Raw genomic sequence first — 21,062 nt, 5'->3', positions numbered from 1 at the left:
AGACGGGAAGTCAAACTGTCATTGCCATTTTAAATGAAACTTCCTTGAAAGCCCTTACTCACTTGTCATCCCATTTTGCTAATTTCATCTGTCAGTAAACATCTTTTACAATTTTACTTCTACTCTGTCTCTCAGTCCAGTTCACATAATCGACAACCTGCAAAGATACATTACTGCAAAGATCTTCTCCGGGAAACTATGAGCAAAGTTTCACTTAACTGAAACTTCCAGCTTCCAATCACAGCTCGCTCAGTGTTGCAACTGCCAACATCTTTCTTACCTGCTCCTCTGAAGCCCTTTGTTAAATAATGAATGTATGATAATTATGTAAACCTAAATGTCTCTGTGAGTTTTATTATTATAGGGCAGATGAATGAAAGGTTTGTTTGTTATAGCCTAAAAAATGGTTTCACGTTTTAATATCAGTGCCTTCGTATTTTGAATAGCAACAAACATTATGCTATATCTTTAGTTCAAACTATGTTTCTGACATACTAGAAAGCAATCTTACTAACCATTTAAAAGGAAGGTAGAATAATGCAAATGACTTGAATTTGAAGTTTGATTAGTTTGGGTTTTTGTTATAACTCATAGGCAATTCCAGTCACTGTGTTACTGACTACTGGGAAAGGAACCAAAGTCACCGTTACCTCAGGTAAGATGTTGTTGCTACTTACTGTTATTGCATTTTATACAATTTTGAAGATCAGGTAAGTGGTCTTGCACGGAATAATAATATTCATAATTTTTGCTCGAGCTAATAGTGGAAAGGTCGTCGGTAATCGTAACTATATCGAATAAACCAAAAACGTGCGCACCAAAACCTCGCAAATAGTCGCTTTGATTAATCTAGGTCTATATGGTGAAACCTGAATGTACCATTAGGGTTATATTATGGTTTTATCGATGACTGTAACGTAAATTATTGTTTAGTTAAAGCCAACTTCAAGAAGAAAGAACAAAAACGTAGTATGAAGAATATTTTTTAGTCCACTTGTTTTAAAATGAAGAGAGTCAAAGAAAAAAAACATCACGAACAATGCTGCATTTAATCATAAAACAAAAGGACTGTAGCTGGCTTGCTGATATTTCAAAATCGTTAGTTTTTGTGCATTGAAGAAATTAAATATCACTGTGACTACGCTGCCTTTGACTACTGGGGAAAAGGCACCTCGGTCACAGTGACATCTGGTAAGAAATATTTAATATTTCATAATATAGAATATAGAATAATAAAAATATACAGACCAGTTTGTCCGTTTTGCAAGAATGAATTATAATAAAATGATAAATAGTCGATTTTGTGGCGTAGATAATAAATAAAAATGACCTGTAATACGGATTTGTACAATATCTGTGGGGTGAAACTGTCATTGTGACTATGCTTTTGACTACTGGGGAAAGGAACCATGGTCACTTCACTTCAGTAAGAAAACACTTTAAACTAAATCTGATATATGCAAACAATTGTGACAGATCGGCTAAGTTGTCAGAAAGTTTTATATTGAATCAACATTTAAATGGTTATTTATCACGATTAGGCCATTGTGTCGGGGTATGTTTCAGAGCTTACAGAACAAGATTCGTATTAATTATGAATAACTGCATTTTACATAATTTGATGCGTCCACGTATTCGGATAAAAACAACAAATCAGACACGTGTCATTTAACAGATCCTAAGACGGCGCATTTGCAGTAATTGCGCTGTAGCATTAAAATAATATTGTGTAACTGGGCTTTCTGACTACTGGGGCGGCACCAAGGTCACCGTAACAAACAGTAAGATCACTTTATTAAATGTAAGGACAGTTGTATCGTAAATAAGACAAAATGTCACATGTATATGCCATTTTATTTGCAGTATTTACAGTCTAAGAGTTCTTTTGATGGTTGTCAAAATGATTATTTAATAGAAAATGTTAAAGATATGGGCTACATCATTTTACAATGTTTGTTGTGCTAGAAAACTAACAAAACCAAGTAGTGTTAAATGTGAATATTAGAAGCTGAAACAGCGAAATGTGACTAAATAGTAACCAGACTGCAACGTGTTTCATGCGTTTTAACTTGCACTGCTATGGCGATTCCTGATTATATTTTAAAATAATAAACGTCCGCTACGCTAAGAAAAAATTTCATAATACAAATTCAGATCTAAACAAGCAAAACACCGACGTAGGTCCATACCAGCCGATATTTGGCTAATGATTAATATAATAATATTCATTTTCGTTCAGGTTACAAGCCCAGTGGTACAATAATGCACTCACATTATTGTACACTGAACTTTTGTAATAATTTGAAAATGAATAATTATTTGTACCGTCTGCTCGTTTGGGTCACACTTATTTTAATAGTGAAAATTGGTTCATTAAAGTGTTAGGCTATATGTTTGTTTTAACTTATACGTGTCATTTATAGGTTATGTGTAAGGATTCGTTTTAAAACAACTGCAAAGCAGCTTCTCTAATCGATGCAGTCGCATTTTCTACATTTGTTTAAATGAACAGGCTAACGCTTTATTTTACATAGCATATAGCGTCGACGAAAATAAATAGTTTCACTTAATTCTGCAAGATTTTGTTTTATTGGTCTGCTCGTAGATTTTCTTGGGCTGGGTCGAGCATTCTGCGTCTAAAACTGTAAAATACTATCTAGCAGGCAACACTTCCTATAGGCTAGGCTTAAAAATAAATAAATAAATAAATTCAATCAATATTTAGAGTTGATGTCAAGTACATGCTAAGCTCTAGCTCCTAGCTTCTGTGCGGCACAAGATTTAATAGATCTGCAAAGTTACCTTCCTTTGCGTAAAAATAGTAAATCGCATCATTTTGTTTTATTTGACGTTTGCGTAAAATTTTATAATCGATTTATTTCAGATTCAATCGTGTGTGATTATTTTATCGATGTATCCTTCCACTCATTCATCGGACATGCAGCCTAGTCTAATAGGTCCTGCAAGTAGTCTACCTACTGAAAGACTGAATGAATTTATGCGAGCTCATTGTAGGCATATAGATTTAGTCTGAGAACGATGCACTGCTGCCTCCACAGCTCAACCGTCTCCGCCAAAGTCGATCTTCGCCATGTCCCAGTGCTCTCCTGATTCGACGGGTTTATCACCATCGGCTGCATGGCGAGTGGTTTCACTCCGCGGACTTCTTTCTTCAAATGGACGGATTTTGATAAGAAATCGTTGAGGATGTCGTGCAGTATCCGCGTTCGGGAAAGACGGAGACTATACCAAAATCAGCCATCTGCGCGTGAGAAAGCGATTGGGATCCCAAAACCTTACCAATGTTAAAGCGTCAAATTCCTCGCGCGCGAAAGCATCTTCTTGCTCCAAAAGGTAAGTTACAATAATCTGTCTACATTTTACATTAGCTATTTCACGCGTCTGTGATGTCGGACTAAGAATGCGTTGCTGTTTTGTGGAGGCTCGTGCTTGATTGGAAAAGTTTAGCGCAATCTTTGGTTTATTTAACTATGGAACTCACGCCAGAACTGTGGGATGTCACAGCTTTCCCTATCAATGCCTGATGTCAGTTAATGTTTCACCAGCAAGGCTGAGGTCTAAAAATGCTTGTTTATAAGCACATTGCTATATGATTTCTTTAATCAACGAAATGCACCTATGGGCTTTCAGAAATACTTTAGGCAATACACACCTATGAGAATTTCCACTGTATAGCAAACAAAACGGGAGAAGAGGGGGGAAAGTACGCACAAGTTTGTCATTGACTACAAGAACGTTTATTTGCTTGCTTTTAAAGGTATGTTGCACTATTTTCTTTGCTTTTCACGTCCCCTCTGCTTTCTCCTGTATGTTGCCAGCCCTGACCGCTCAGATCTGCATGCAACCCTGTTCTTAACAGAACCTACAAAAATGGAGTTAGGATAATGAAACAGCAACCTTCATGTGTTTAGCTCCAGCGGTTTTCGGGCTTTCAATGAATACACATACACATTTCAAGTGGTCTCTGAATGATAAAGAAGTGACAAATGTGACAGACACACGTGACAAAACTGGAGAAGAAAGAGTCAGCAACTAAATGAGTAGCACACAAGCATTTTGCAAATCAGTGCCGCAGACCGGAAGAAGCAAAATACGAAAATGAAGTGCTAGGTTCTGCACAAGGCGGAAATTTAGCAAAAGAGGCTGAATACTCAGGTATGTTTTTTTCAAGAACACGCAACGTTTGAAAATAGAAAGATTTTTCTGTGTTCATATTGTTAACGCTTCCCCAAATCTGTCTTGTTTTCCCAGCTTCCCATGTGTAGAGTTCAACGAAATCACCAAGTGATATTGTTCCTCCTTCACATAAAGACATGTTGAAAAACAGAACAGGAGTGCTGAAGGCAAAGTTTGGCAGAGTTTTGGGATCCTTCAACATAATAACAATACAAATCACAAGGACATTGCCAAGAAACCATTAGTGGACAAAATGTGGAACTTGACGTCTAATGTAAGGTGAAGAATGGAGAAACGTGCACTAAATTTATGCAAGGTTGAACACGATGACTTCGCTGGAGCCCACGCTGAAAAACGCGTTCAACAGAGAAAATGGTATGTTTTTTCTTTTGTACAACATCATGCAGTTCACTTCATACAACTGACTTTGATATAGAGTTTGATCAAAAATAATGGACTCATGACTCATTCTATACTTAATCAGGATTCATTACTAGTCCAGAACAGCCAAGAAACCTACAGTTTACATATTAGCGCCCCAGAGCACAGACCAGACGAACCGTGACCCTGACATGTTACGTGAAAGACTTCTTACTCCCAAAGAGGTGTTTGTGTCTTGCTTGCTGACGCATGAACCTGCGACTTCTAAATACACCACTAGCCTGCCAATTCAGAACGATCAAACTCAGTCTACAGTCATTAACAGTTAATGTCTTCCCAAATGGAAGAATGGCACAGTGTTCAGCTGTGTCGTGTATCACGAAAGCATCGGATGACAATATATGCTGCATCGAGACCAGACTCCATTACTGACGAGCACTGATAAGGCAGGTGTAATTAATCTAAGTGCATGAATACTGCATCTTGCAAGGCCTAGAGCATTGTGTATGTGGTGTCCTCCCTGTTATGCCTGTTATGCCCATTTTTGGTTTTCCTTTTGTCTTCTTTTGGGTTGCATGTCCATTTTTGTAATCGTGTTGGTCTTTAATGTTTGTGGCTTGCTTCTTTGAGATACTTTCTTGCACGTTGCATTTAGGAAGAGACTAATAAAAAAGAAACAAAGCATAATTCCTAGCATTTAATTTTTGTTATTATACTTGTTTATCGTGTTTTGTCAAAGCGGTACATGTGGAGCATTAAAGATATTAAACATTATAAAATATCATCACATAAGCTGAAATAATAAGACAAAAGTATGTTTATTGAATGGTACAAAATGTATTCGAATTGAAAGATAAAGCTTTAGCTAAAAATATCAAAAATAAAAATAATGAATCAAGCAATTTTGAATAATCATAAATTAAAAATAAATATATATATTTAATATATAAAGTCTAAATATATAACTCTGCAGTAAAATTAATATCGTTAAACCATTAGCTGGCTTAATAATGGAAGTAAATGTTTGTCTGTGTGTGTATGTATGTGTGTGTGTGTGTGTGCATATTTTTATGTCATTTGTACTGTTTGATATTATAATCACATGAAATACACTATGCTCCCATAACAGTTCAAAGACAGTTTACAATTTATAGTCACATCAGCTGATCTACAGCATGCCAATATCGCCATTAGCTGACTTGTTTGAGGCTGGGTTGTGGTCAATTTTCTGCTAATATTTTATTTCATTAACAAGACGAAGATGACAGATGAAAAGTCCCAAATTCAAAAACTGCATAATTCAATCATGGTTCTTTCTCTTCATAAAATTGCAGCTATGCCCTTTACTGAAGGGCAGGCAAAACGCTTAAAATATTGTAATTATAACAGAACATGTTGGTGCTGTACAGTGAGTCATTCAAATGTGTTCTTGTCTGTTCCTGCAGAATGTATTGTGGGGCAAGAGAATCTCTTGAATGACACCACTGAAACAGATGATAGGAGACATTGGTAAACACCGCTGTAACCTTTGTTTTCTGTTCTCATCACCTTGTTCACAGCATAGGGGCTACTATTGTTAAGGTATACATTTTAGTTTTTTGTAATTGATTTTAGTTTAGATAAACGTGAAACTAGATTTATAGGTTTATTTTAATTTGTGGCGATTATTTAATCGTTTGATGAGAGATTATGCTAAAAAGTCCATTTCACTTTGACATACATTGAGTTTTTTCTGTCTGTAATTCGTGTCAACTTGTGCTTTCAGGTGAAATGATAGACTTTCAAGGACATGCAAGATTTCTCAGAAAAACAGCCTTCCTATTATTTTTTTTCATTACTGTAAATATGTGATTGTGATGTTTGTTTGTTTTTAAATTTTGCTTTTAATAAAAGAAAGAAATCATTTGATTGCTCTTTGTATTTTTTTTCTAGCTTACGTGCTTTGATTTGCAATGATCACCTCTAACGCTGCTCTAAAGATGTTTATGTAAATCTACATATGAGTAGCATTTATTAACACAGAGAAGTATTTAAAAGCCCTTTGAAATATAATCTGATAATAATTTCTTAAATCCAAAGGTTTTGGCTTTTTCTCTCTCTCTTTTTAAGCCGAAGCGCAGCTCTTCTAGATGTGGATATTTATGAGTTCAAATATTTCATGCTGCAAAGTATATTAAAACTTGAATTGCATAACAAGCAAAGTCGCTTTATGTAAATGGCAGGTGCCCTTCCTGTGCAGATGTGCTCAGCCATGTCTCAGAGATGCAGATGGTTTTCTAGTTCTGCTTTTGGGTATTATTTCAGCTTGACTGTTACTTAACATTTAATTGCTATTTGCTATGTTCATTGAAGCATGATTCTGATTTCCTCTCTTCTGTCCATCTTGTTTTCAGTATCTGCAAGACGGTACTCCAAACAAATAACCGCCACTAAACATCAGCAGCATTCATTTTCATCAAGCATTTTCATATAATGTGTACATTTCTTTATACCAAACTACGGGTTAATTGATGTTGTCTATTTTTTAATAGTAAACGTATCACAAGGCCTTACTATTACTGTGCTGAGTAGCAGGACGCTAACGGATTATTGCGGAGTGCTGAAGGAATTATTATTTCAGAAAAATTAGTGTACAATGGCTTGAGGGGCAGAAACGCTTGTCGGGAATCAAATTGATAAAATTCTTCAGAGCATAGAATCAAATGAGAAAAACTACACTTACATAAGTCAAATATTTATCCCAGCTATTTATCCACATATCAAAACAAAACTATGCTTGTAAAGCCACCCACAATTCTGAAGTGTTCAAGAAAGAATACAACATTAAGGCAAAGGTAAGCTGTAAGGTAAATAATGAACTTTAAAATTTTATATCTGGCTCACTGAAATGTTTAAAAGGTAATTATTGTTTTGGCATCATTAAGCTTGATGGCTGAATGAAGGTAATTTTATTTTTTTCTACCTGAACCTACAGCACACCTTTCTCCAAAAAAAAAAAAAAACCCTGGTCAGTCCGGACACAGAAAGTCAATCTCAGAGACATTACAATCGAGAATGGATCACACCGGCTGTGATGTTGAAGCACCAGACAACACTGAAGTGTCAAGTGGTTAACAGAGACGGCATAAGTAAAAGAGCCACCAAAGACATCAAAGACCTGCCCACAATAATAACAGCTACTTGACTCTTTGTCCAGAAATGATTGGTTGAACTTCCATGACTATTGTTTGTACGCCAAACATCCATGTTTGAAGCAAAGGATGAAATTCACAAAAGTAAGTGATTTATTTTAAATTGATCTGCATTTCAATGCACTTGATGACATTTTTAGCTTCTAAAAGTCAAATATAATGTGATAAAGAATATTTTTGCTCTCAGATAATACAAAGACAGATCCTGTAGTGGTGGATCAGGAGGTCTCTCAGAATTCAACGCAGACAGACAGTGCTAGTTGAGTGTGTTGTAAATGGTCTCCATCTGGTGAAGTCTGAAATCAACTCAGGCCAATCATTTGATATCTCTAGATTTAATTTGTGTGGATTGGGCCTCGTCTGGTGAATGATCTGGTCCTTGACTACACATTTTACAATACCTAAAGAACACCAGAAAATGGAAAACCTTACCTGTACAGTTCATTTGCTCTTCGAATCCTGGACATCGAAAACCTACAGGAAATATTTTTGGTGAGGAATGAATATTTCATCAATTCACATTAACCTTTTCTGGGGACAGTATTTGATGTAATGTATCGAATTTTATTCATGATGTTTTTATGTTTTCTTGACTGAACATTTAACACTATTTTTTCTCAGGCGATCCTACCATAGGAGCTTGCTGTTGTTTCCAGTGTGGGTCAGTCTAGTCCAGACACACAGAAGCCAAGGTGTTCTCATGCACAGGATTCAAACCCAAAATCAAGTGGTTTTCACAGTCTAGTGAGAGATTCAGCGCTTTAGAGCCCAAAATAATGGATGATGGTCTTGTGAAAGCATACAGTGAGATACTGCTGGACACAGAAAGAGTGGAATCGAGGGTTCACTTTACACCTGTCAGACTGATAACGGATAATAGTGGAACACTCATTGAGAAAGTACCAGTATCTGCACAGGTAAACATGCCAGATGACAGGAACCCATTCTCTGTAGTCAACATTATAATGAGATACCGATATTCGATAATATTATAGTCTATGCACAATGCAAATGTAATCTCTCAACACGTGTTCACTGTCCAACAGTAATCGCATTCATCCAGTCAGCAGGCAAAGGTCTACCTGGTGGGTCCATCTCTAAGTAGTGTGAGATCTGACACCTCCTGTGAATGTGAGCATGTCGGATTGTTGGTCAGAGAGTCAATTTATTCTCCATTCAATGGAAAGTGAATGGCATCGTTTCCAGTCCAAATGGCTTAACAAAAGTTTCCAGAGTTCATGACAATGACCCAAAGCAAAGGAAGTACGTTGAAGGTTTTAGTTACAGACTGGGATTCATACGCCTCTTACCTGTGAGGTTGGGTTAATTTTGCTCAAATGGATACACAGCAGAAGAGCATCTCAAAACCTGAGGTAAGCACTCACAGTTCTGAACACTGCCCTGGCGGAAAATATTTCCTGATTTCTAATTGTTGCTTTTATATGCCCGCAGACCCAAACAACCTCTCTGTAAAATCTCTGACCCTCAGACAGGACTCTCTGGGTCCCAAATGCCAAATTAGTTTGTTTGATCAATGGCTCTTTCCCCATCTGATATCACCGTGCAGTGGCAACTAAATGAGACACAGCTGATGCATCTCAGTTCATTAACAGTCCTGGGTGGCTGCCTGCTACACTTCAGGAGGTTTTACAATGCATAGTGCCCCAATGCTGCCTGGGCATCAGAGTGGAAAGATGGCACATTCCTCATGTGTTGTTTCTCATGAATCATCCCAATATCCATTCAAGGCCACTATAGAGAACGTACGGTGGGTGCCATCTGGAAGAAATTGATGATCTGATTTAATTTCTAAAACTGTTTTCATTTTAGTTGGTTTTGATAAAACTTGATGCATTTGCAAAGCAAGGCTTAAATTTAAAGGCAGGTGAAAGAGGCCATTACTTTTGTTAATTTATTTCTATTATTTATGGGTATGATAAATCAGTATTCTGGTCTGTCCCATAAACATGTAACTTACAGTGACAGAGAAATGAGCTGCATGTAATATGAAAGTTTTAGATCTAGACAGTTTCCAGATCTGCGCATCGACTCAACCGCTCTTCACCCAAATTCTAAAAGCTGTCGGTTAATGACGGGCTTGATGAAAGAACTTGAGGCTCGATTGGACTTTTGTCATGTCAGAAAGTAATAAGACTTTCAGTTTTGGCGGATGTCGCCATCTTTGATATTATTTCAGCTACCGTCGCTATGGTTAATGAAAGAAATATGGGCTTGGATGAATTCATTGCGCATTCATATACAGACAGTATTTTAAAGACAAATGTTAGCTACTGTGTGAATGAGGCACATAATGTTTAAGAAGATATGGTTGTCCATCCCAAATGCAGGTATTTAGGAAAATCTATTAATATAATATATATAGTGTAATATATGCAAAACAAATATGTAGCTATGTTTTCATAGGAATCGTTATGTTTTATTAGATTAGAAGGAGGTATTTATATCTGCACACACAGCGAGTCAGACATGTGTCTGGATCAACACTGCTGTCCAAAATATAGACTTATCCCAATCTCTACTCCTTAAACCTAACCTACCTAATATAATCAGTGGGAAATGGTAGCTTATTCCTTTCCATAATTTCTGATCATGAGCCTAAAACAGATATTTCCTGAAAATGAAATCAGAAATCAGATTGATTGGAAACATTCATATTTGGTGAAATCTAGCATTGCTATCTCTACTGTCTTAGACTTAGTACGGAAACAGACTTAGGCCTTATGCACTTATACTTAATTTCTAAATGTCAAGCCCAAGTTATATAGCCCAATTTAAATGATTTTGTGTATGTATGGCTACAAAGTAATACTGTACATGTATACGAATATAACTATAAAACTCTTAACATTTATTATAATTTTTTTTTTAGCCTCGTTGACTCCACTCTCCTCCCTGGGTCTGTAAAAGCTGCTGCAGGGTACTAGTGTGCCTGGAGCTAGTGTGCTTGGTATTTGTTTCAGCCCACCTGACATCAACATCACCTGGTGGCTAGGTGAACTAAGATGTCTGCCGACAGCATCACAACTCCCTGCAAAAGGCCCTAATGGAAAATTTAGTATCCAAAGTCGCCTGGATCTCCAACCTTCAGACTTGACACTCCGGGTGGGTGTAAGACTTGCAAAGGTCTCTCACGTTACTGGTATCTTCAACGAGAACGTCTCAAATTTTGAGAACAAGCACACTAGATTTAAATTATTAAAACTTTTTTTTTTTTTTTTATCGTATGAAATATTGTTGTATGTTGTTAACCTATTCTTCTGCTTTTTTTTTTACAGCATTGTTTGAAGAGGCTATATTTATGAATGAGAACAAGCCCTGAAACCTTTTAAACAGGGGATACAGTGCAAAGAGACTTGGAATATGGCCTGTGTTTTCCTCATCCTCTTCTCCTCCTCTCTTTTTGCCAGGTGCACAGTGACTTTGGTTAAAATCAAGCCTACATGAACAATGTGTGTGTGTGTGTGTTGGTGCCTACTAGATTGCTATGTTTTTTTGTTGTTATTATTTTGTTTATCTTATATGTTGTCTTATAACTGACTTAGCTTTGCAAAATTAAGTGGTAAATTCAGCGCTTGGGCCTATGAATATGAATAAATAAGTGGTTTTAATACACACACTTTTAATTATATATTAGCAGTACATCACTAGATTTGTCCTTTTTCAGATTATCAAGAATGCTATCTCAAATTATGTATTGTTTTTGAATAAAAAGATCCAAATCTATTAGTCTTATTGTTATCTCATACTTTAGTTAGGCCTTACTGTTGAAATTAATATATTTTTTGACAGTTTTAACTATTTTAATCCACAAAATTACAGCTTAAATATTATTTTTGCTAATAAAACATTGGAAATGCTTAAAACATTGCTGGGTTTTTTAAAATTTCACGCATTGTTTGGATGGATTATTGTCTAAAATGTCTGTTCATAAGTTCATAAGGATGATTTTTGCAGTTTAGGATTAGCTTAAGAAAGAATAGGCACGCTATTATAGAGGGCTTAATAAAATGTAGAATAAAGAGTTAGTTAGAAAGAAATATATTTTAGGCTTTTTCTGAAGATGGCAAGGGATTGAGTTCTAATGGTAATTTGATTATAATTATAATAACATTAAACCTATTTACATTTTCTAGTTCTTCTTGAATATTAATATAGAACATCTGCTCCATACAAATAAAACACTCTGTGTTTCAGTATGATTTATAATTTAAGCATCATAAACGACCCTGTGTGCTTAACAAAAAATTTAAATGAAATAAATGATTTAATAACAAAAAATGTGTTTATTGTCTCACTAGCCTAAAGCCTGTTTACCTAGCCTTCAAAAACGTCTTATTTAGTGGTAAAGTATTGCATTACTTCTAGATTATATTTACACTGCATGTATGTCTGTTAATTATTAACATTCATCGACAACTTGTTTTTAAAAGGTAAATAATCAAGAAATACCATGATAAATGACAGAAATTAAACTTGTCATTATAACGCAATATTTGTCTAATAAGTACTTTTTCCTTTGTAATGCCATTTTTTCTAACCTTATTGAATAGATAGATAGATAGATAGATAGATAGATAGATAGATAGATAGATAGATAGATGGGATAGATAGATAGATAGATAGATAGATAGATAGATAGATAGATTCTGCAAATGCTCATTTGTGCAGCAGGTGGCAAGTCTCCAAGGAGCCATTTACGCTACAGAGAAGAAGACCTAGTTGTGGACGGTGCGGCTGTACGTATTATATCCTTAAATTTGTTTATTTTCATTTATTTATCTATTTTAAAGGCGAATTTACCTATTTATCAAATACCGCAAAGGGGAACAATATCAGCAGCCGGACGAGGATATGTTATAAAGTGAAGCTACGTAAAGCATCGGATGTTATCTGTTAGCCGGTTGAAGGTACGTCTAATTCTTTTCACACGTTCATCAACATCTTTACAAGTAGTTGATTGCGGCGAGCGCACGCGTTTTTGCTATGTTCAAAGAGGAATATCCTTGTTGGTGAATTAATACAGCACAACAAGAATATTAAGGACCTTGTCTTTAATAAAGGCTATGTAAAGTTTAAATCATTTAGATAGCCAGGTTCTGAAATATATGAATATGATATAATAAAGGGGGCTATTATATTGTTTAGAAGACGGGAAAAATTACAAATGCTAATGGACGAACGTTCAGAATTACTAACAGTTTGTATATCATTTCTAAATAATTTTTAATCTGAAATGAATTCATTTTTTCTGTAAGAATAATGTAACACATTCAACTCTTAAAATGTGTTATAAAAACATTGTTGAGGAAAAACTCAAAATGTCAGCGGCAAAAAGCTTTAGGCCTATAGCCTAATTGCCCAGAGGAAGTCAATATTAATAACATGACCGGCTCACTACATTTAGGTAACTCTTTGCTCTCCAACACTTCGGCTGACAGAATAAACTACATATGATATGTGATATTTTCATTATTTTGTTTTAGGTTCTGTTGGCAACCAGCACAACAAGAGACGTGAAATTGCCCTGTTGTACATGTATTCATACCTTGTATGTTCTCACAGGTTATTATTAATCTTAGCCTCTTGCTCTGCAGTGATGACGCCGCTGGTAAAGTTAAGGGCGCATTGGGCAGAATGCAGATTGTGTGTCCTTTTAGAAATTATTTCAAATTTGTATCTATTAAAATCATTCTACTGCACCTTGTGTGAGTGTTATCTCTCTTAGGCCTCCAAGAGATTACTTTTGTTTGGTAGGTAGCAGCAGTCTCTCCACAACAGAGCATGTTGTACGAGTTCCAAGTGTTTGGTGTTTTATTTATTTTACAATTGTACTTTAATTTGAAATTTAATTACAGTTTCTACGGGCTCTAAAAAGTGTTGACATCAGATTTTTTGTATTTGCCCAACAGAAACACCAGTAAGAAGTACAACATAATGGCTTTCAATGCTGGTGATAGCCAGTTGTTCCACATGGACTCAGGTAACAGTCATTATATGGCCACTGCTTACTCTTTTCCTATTACTTTTAAAATTTGCCTCTTTAATTTCTTGATCGCCTGTGTGTGTGTGTGTGTGTGTGTGTGTGTGTGTGTGTGTGTGTGTGAATGCAATTTTCAGGCTCGTATGGAGTGACAGAGCAACAGGCGTATATATGGTGAGGGAGGAGACCCAGGAGGGAAGTAGGCAGTGAATTTGGAAAGAAACAGAGAGAGGAAGCACGAGGAAGAAGTATGGCATCGCTACAAAGGAGTTCATGTGGAGGACCAGCCCTGGATCCCCAGTTAATGGCAAGGCAGGAAGCAAGAGCTGCAAGTTTCTGCTTTAGCTAAATTAGCTGCCCATGCATACAGTAAGCTTAATAGTTAACAATTGTTGTTCAAATGATTTCATTCAGATTTTTCTACTAAAAATAATTATTGCATATTAAAAATGCAATTATAGAACAATTATTTTAACATAAACCAGTGTGTTTATGATTGTGATTATAAATTCAATTAATATGATAACAGATACCAGTTATATCACAGCATTAGATTTTAAATTAAACTTTTCATACGGGTGATTTAAGATATGTATGCTATATTTATATTGTTATACTACGCTCTAATTACGTTGTTTTTTATGAGACAACATCTCATTAAATCACTGCCTCTATTGTTCCTCTTATGACTCAGATTCAAGGGTCTGGAAAAAGGTGGAAAGTCACAGAATGCTTCCACTACATCTTCACACAGTGTTCCGATGGGGCTCTCGAGGCGTTTCCTGCGCACGCTTTGGTACAACCCACACCGCAGGCCAAACACCGCACGCTCACAGCAGAGAGGCAGAAGAGGAATGGGGAAGGTGGGAGGGCAGGATGAGTGGCCGCTACCATCGCTGCCTAAATCGCAGACGCCACATCGCTCTTATTGTTCCATATAGGGAGAACAAAGTGGTGAATCACTTCAGCATTTGCGCTCAACGACGCCTCCCAGAACAGGAGCGCAGGAGAGGACGATGGAGAGGAAGGAGAGAAGGGGGAAAAAGAAGAAGGAGGTAGGAGGAGACTTATGACACATGACCTTTGAGGATGATTTGGGAAATGAGCAGCGAAGATGGATGGGCAGCAATGGAGACGGTGGAGTTTAAGGCTGTGGAGAATGAGGAGGAGGTCAAATGGTGGGCTTTTTCTTACCAATGCCATCTTTCAATGCAGACATGGCCAAGTCAAAAGCCAAAAGGACAAAGGCCCCAAAGGCAAGGGAAAGAAGAAGAAAAAGGGCAGACCTGAAGGGACTGAGTGATAGTGGATGATGGTGACCTTGAGGGGCTGGAGGTGGACTACATGTCTGATGTGAGAGCAGGTGCCTGCAAACTTTATGGACTGCTATCTTGCCTTATCCAAAAGTCTCTCTTCACGGTTATCATGTCTAATCATCATCATTCTTTCTTTGCTCTTAGTTCTGAGGAAGAAGAGCCGGAGAAGACCAAACCCAACAAGGGAGAGGATGTCCCAAAGGTTAGTGACTCTGAAAGTGTTTTGTTTTGAAAGAATGCACTTTGTTTTTTAATGTTTGGTTAAACTCCATGAAGCCTCTATTTTTTTATTTTTATTTTTTACAGGATTGATGAAATGTCTGACAGCGAGAAGAGAGTGAGGAAGAAAACAAGAATGAAGAAGAAGGCAAGGAGGAAGAAGAGGAAGAGGATGGAAAGAAGACACTGTGCAGGGGAAAGAAGAAAAGAGATAAAGGCAAATGTCTCTTTTTGCATTTTTCTTTGTATTTGAAAGAGTTATGACGGATGTTTATTGGACGTTAGTATGCCACTAGAAAATTTTTTGATTATGGGATTAATTATAACTTTACACTTTTTGTAATATGAAACCTTTAAAAAAATCAATTATGCTTAAAAAATAGACATTGTTAATTTAGTTAAAACATACTGTAAAATAATGCACTGGAATTATTTTAAAAGTAACTTCTAAGTATACTTAGTGTATTATTATTATTATTATTATTATTATTGATAATGGTTTCATTTCCCAAGGCTATTCTTCATAGTCCTATACACTGCTGGCAGTCTCTATATTTGTACATTTATTAATTTTTTCATTTTGTAAATATTATTGTGTATGTTGTTGCAGACAGCAGTGGCAGAATCCATTCAGCTCTGAGGACAGCGATATTGTGAAGGGAGAGGCAGCTTCAGCACTGTTCATGGTGGTAATGCTTTATATTTGTGTGTGTGTGTGTGTGTGTGTGTGTGTGTGGGAGTGAATGATGAGAAGAAAATTCTGATGTTGTTTCATGTGTGTATGGTACAGTACTCTCTTGTTGTCTCCTCTCTCACAGAAGCACTCCTCCTCTAAGCACGAGGGTGATCATGGCTCAGCAGGTAGTTCAAGAACAGGGAAGTCGGCCTGGCACCACCATTTCTAATGACAATGCTGCCACTTCAACACTCTCAGTACGCTGCCAACAAACTGGAGCAAGGTACACTCCTTATGTATCCCTTATTATCCATTAAATATTCTACTGCTTGATGTTAATGTGGCAAGAAAATATCATGAAATAGATTATTATTATTTTTATATTTAACACACTTTTGTCAAGTAAAGTGATACTTAAACAAAAAATAAAAATTCTCTTATTCGCTCCTCTCATGATGTCACAGATGTTTGTGACTCTTTCTTTCAGGTGAATATAAAAGATAAAGTCCTTAAGAAAAATAAACTATATAGTCATCATGCAAGTGTATGGGACCTACAAAGTTGTTCTTGTTTTTCTTTCTCTTTAGTGTTAGATAAGTTTTAATTTCATGTATCTTCTCCTCTGTCTCAGGTAGCGTCAGACAACTGTGCCTAGCTCAGAGACTCCAGCGGCCAAGAGGTTAAAGATGGAGCCCAGCCTCAGAGCTCTTCGGGAAGAGCACACCCCAACTTTCAGCATCAGGAAAATCCACTCCCAGCTCCAGGTACTTTTAGTGAACATCATTTAACTATTAGCTCATCAACTCCGCACTCCACATCTTCGGGTCCTGGGTTGACTTTTCCCTCTAGCCCCAGAGATAAGGACTCAGTTAAACTTGCATACGGTGCTGTATCCAGTAACACTGTGTGTATTACACCCATAAAGCAAACTTTATGCCAAATGTCTCAACATCACAATTTTTCACGATGCCTATTTTACCTCTTTAAAACAATGCCATCATTGGCATTATTTCACAGGGTGTATAATATTTTGCCATCTCCCTTTTAGTGATGTGCAGCTGACAGAGGATGCCGTGCGCGAGGTATCTCATCAGGAAGCCCATGACCACTAAAGACCTGCTGAAGAAGTTCCAGACTAGCGCACAGGCCTTAGCAGCGAGCAAGCGGTCAACGTGCTCGCCCAGATCTTGAAGAGAGCTCAACCCAGAGAGGAAAGAGACATCAATGACAAGATGCCTTCTACCTCACCGAGTGAGCCCAGCTTAAGAAGAGTGAAACCGAACCCTCGTCACCAGCAGCACCTCCTACAGCTCGTTTAGGTTAAGGCTTCCAGCTTGATCTGATATTTGTCGTTTTGCTTGCAACCTTTCACAATAAACAGTAGTATTAAAGTGCTGCAAACTGAGTTCCAGATGAGAATGCTGGAGGTCCGAAGAGTGAAAACACATAGAAGACTGAGAAGCAAGATGGAGTAGGTTTTGTATTTTGTAATGTGCATAGGAAAGATGTGTTTGTAAATCCCACATCTATGCCTGTTAATGCCTGACATTTCCATACACTTCAACATATCAACATAATGATTTTTTCATGAAAACCTGCTGAATTTTGAGAGAGAAGTCTTTACACAGAGAATACAATCATCATATTCTCTTGGTAAAGAATTTGTTGTTTTTCTTTGTTTTTACTGGTTAGGTAAAACTTTTGAAGGAAATTTCTCCTTTGGTAGTCCATTAAATTTGTTCCAAAATTAATGTGTTTGTATTTGTTTATATTACATATTTTATACAGCAGTAATAAACAGTATTGTTAGAGAACAAAGCCACAATAGAGAATAGCAAAAAAAATATTTATTAATAGACATTGTAAAGCAGGGTGTCAGAAACTCCTGGAGGGCAGAGTTCTGCAAAGTTGAATGCAACCCTATTTAAACACACCTGATCCAGCTAATCAAGTACTTCAGACTTACACAGTATATGTGTTTTTAGCTTGGGTTGAATCTAAACTTCCTAAACAGGAATTGAGTTTGGCACCCGTGTTGTAAAGACATTCTTTTCCCTGACTTATTTTACATTGCATTGCATCAGTCAAAACTTTGCCTTTCATAAATCCAACACACCATTTCAAGTTTTTCAGCAGTTGTTTCTTTGTAGGTATTCAAGAAAATGCATGTGATTTATAAGTTTTTAGCTACTTTGTGTGTGTTGGTGTGTGTGATTAACTGAAAGATAAACAATTCTCATAAAAGTCACAGCTTTTAGAAGAGCGAGTTCTAAGGTCAGTCCAGTTCTTTTAAACAGGCAGGTTTTGGCAGATGACAGAGATGCGGCGATGCCACGTGGTACCTTCCGTCCTGAGAAAAGGATTCTTCTTCTTTCCAGGATTTCATGGGTGAATTTAAATCGGCGTCATCCCTGTTGATATGAACACACATTTACCAAATTTTGAATCTAAAATATATGGTTACATTGTGGAAACCAAAATATTCTACAGTCAGTTTTGTGAGAAATTAAAGTAAATAGAAATATACTGGGTATATACTTTACAATATATAAAGTGGTATGACTCAGAAGCAAGTCCACCCAGTCTGTGGATTTGTTTTCGGGACCAATCGCATCACTATCGGACAAAAGGCTCAGTCCTGCAATGGTGCTTCCACAGAACTGATGAGAGAACAGGCGACAGAGAGAACATTAATAGCATTACTAATAACAGGAACATCAATATTGCTGCAAATAACTGACAGGCAGACCTTCACACTGTCGATGCTGAGGTTTGATACAAGCCCTCTCTGTCCAGGTCCAGAACATGAATTGGCCCAAGCAGTGGACTGCCTTCAGGAAAAGCTACCTCTCTCACCACGCTTTAGGATACTTTCACACTTAAGTCCCCACTGCAGCGCTCTGTTTCCTGTAGCCATATGAATAGCCTGAAGCGTTGAAGAGAATGGACCGAAAAATTGGAAAATGGGGAGAAGGTAACATTTTTATAAAATAAATGTCCAAGAAATATGTTTCCAACCTTATTTAGTTTTCACAACAGTGTTGGTTTTTATTTAAAAGTGGAAAATAACTACAGTCAAAAGTTTAGTTTAATTTAATTGTACACTGTATATGAATTGTTAATTTAAATTGTGTTTATTTATTTATTTTTACTTATTTACTTTATATGTTAGTGGGACGCCCTTAATACATAATAAACGTGTCTATTTTATTATGCTTTAGGATTTTTTTTGGACAAAATCTGAAAGCAAAAATCGACAGAACGACTGTTTCAAGCAGGTTTCCCAAATACCTCCCTCTATTTGATTGTTCCAACAAAGTAATCCTGCCCAAAACACATAGGATTGGAAGAAAGCCACCCGCAAGATTTCTGATTTGCTAACACACGCAGTTCGCGCTCAAATTCGCCGCTTTATTGTTATTAATCAGCAACAGCAAACCTAATTCACGTATAGTAGTAGTAGGAATTGTTTCAACAAAATTAGTAACTTGCACATAAGCTGCGACCATAAAAACGTTGGTAGCAATCGCCAACAACAGTCACAAATGAGTTTTGCTATGAATTGTCGCTGGATGGCAGTGTTTACACCTTGTCCTGGTACCACGTCGTCCCAGTGGTCAAACTCGTATCGTTTTTCTAAGTCCTGTCTCCACTTCTTTGAAAAGGGCATTCTCCTCTTCCTCGCTGATGAAATTATGTCTAACTTCAACATGCCCACGCACTACGGATAAAATTTCCTGCGACGATCCGTACAACCAACTACAGCCCTCTTTGCTCTCGGGGCCTTTTTCGTAAATCCGTGCTCTCCGATAAAAACCTATACAGTAAGGGATTATGGAAAGCTTTCCTCTGTCCTTGTTTCGATACTCTAATTAGCAGTGTCATTTTGTCGAGGACATACGATGGCATAAAGATCCACAATATTCAGCTTACTAGTGTCATTACTGTCATTGACAGGGCGCCATTTTGAATTCGCTAAGATTTCTGGGACTTGAAGTATTTGAGCAAAATTGGAAAATGGAGAGAAGGTAACAGTCAACGGACAATTAATAGTAAAATTTTTACTAATTAATGGTCCAAGAAATATGTTTCAACCTTATTTAGTTTTCACAACAGTATTGGTTATAATAAAAAAACGGAAAATAACTGCAGCCAATACATGTAATTTAAGTTTTGTTTAATTTAATCGTAGACTGTCTATGATTTTTATTTCAGTGGAAATACTTTGGTTATATATATATTTTTAACTTATTTCTTTTATAATGTTGGTAGGACACCACTTAGTACTTCGTAATAAAACATAATAAACGTGTATATTTTATTATGCTTTAGGATTTTGGATAAAATCTGAAAAGCAAAAATCGACAGAACTACGGTCGATCAAGCAGGTCGTGGGGAGTAGTGATGAAATACACATCTAGTTGCAGTTTACAATAAAATAATTTCAAATAAAATGTAATTAAAAATTGAAAAAGTTGCATTTTGGAACGCTGTTATTTATTTGGCAAACAGTGATGCATTCACCTAAAACGAGCTTCATTGGCGCTCCGTTGTTACTAGTAAGTAAAGATTAAATTAAATTGTAATTGCAATTCTACTTTTCAACACTAGAGAGCACTAAACGACTATTGCTTGCTTTAGATGAAGACAAAAAAAAAAAAAAACTTTATTTCTGGGGCAGACGCATCCTTTTCTGATTTCCTCCTAAAATAAGCACGCTAAATGTTCAATTTTTCCCCGCCTCTTCCTCTTTTGCCCATTGGCGGACATTTCACGTTTAAAATACATAATGCAACCAACCTCCATTTCTATTGGCATGCGTTAGTTAAATGTGAAATAGCTCTCCTCTCCTCCCCTGCCGGCTATTCAGTATTTCTGTGTTATATATTATAATCCAGACTTGTAACACTGCAATCTAAACCCATCTCCAATGACTCTGCTTTTTCAGGCTATTATGTCACTGTTCTTTTGGACGTCTCTCTCTTTCTCTCTGTCTCTCTCCACACACACACACACACACACACACAAACCGCATTGACTGGTTTCTCTCATCAATTAGCCATAAGACTGTAATGATGGTA

At 36.7% G+C, this 21,062-nt stretch overlaps 1 protein-coding gene and 2 pseudogenes across 1 annotated transcript; 2 read left to right on the top strand and 1 right to left on the bottom strand.

Moving 5' to 3' along the window:
• The first annotated feature begins 11,150 nt into the window (after positions 1-11,150).
• Positions 11,151-14,857, top strand: LOC122341300 (annotated as a pseudogene).
• A 72-nt stretch (positions 14,858-14,929) lies between these two features.
• On the top strand, positions 14,930-17,236 carry LOC122341299 (annotated as a pseudogene).
• A 1,034-nt stretch (positions 17,237-18,270) lies between these two features.
• Positions 18,271-19,881, bottom strand: alkbh7 (alkB homolog 7). Its single transcript, XM_043235716.1, is given in 10 exon segments — positions 18,271-18,312; positions 18,315-18,385; positions 18,388-18,392; positions 18,520-18,641; positions 18,731-18,748; positions 18,751-18,837; positions 18,839-18,907; positions 19,586-19,616; positions 19,618-19,769; positions 19,771-19,881. Coding segments are annotated over 10 exon segments (693 nt in total). The 5' UTR covers positions 19,867-19,881.
• Positions 19,882-21,062: the final 1,181 nt, after the last annotated feature.

The sequence above is a fragment of the Puntigrus tetrazona genome, chromosome 3 (genome assembly GCF_018831695.1).
Source record: "Puntigrus tetrazona isolate hp1 chromosome 3, ASM1883169v1, whole genome shotgun sequence".
In the NCBI taxonomy this organism is placed as follows: domain Eukaryota; kingdom Metazoa; phylum Chordata; class Actinopteri; order Cypriniformes; family Cyprinidae; genus Puntigrus; species Puntigrus tetrazona.
Note: the sequence above shows the minus strand (reverse complement) of the source record. Positions and strands in the feature narration are given on the sequence as shown.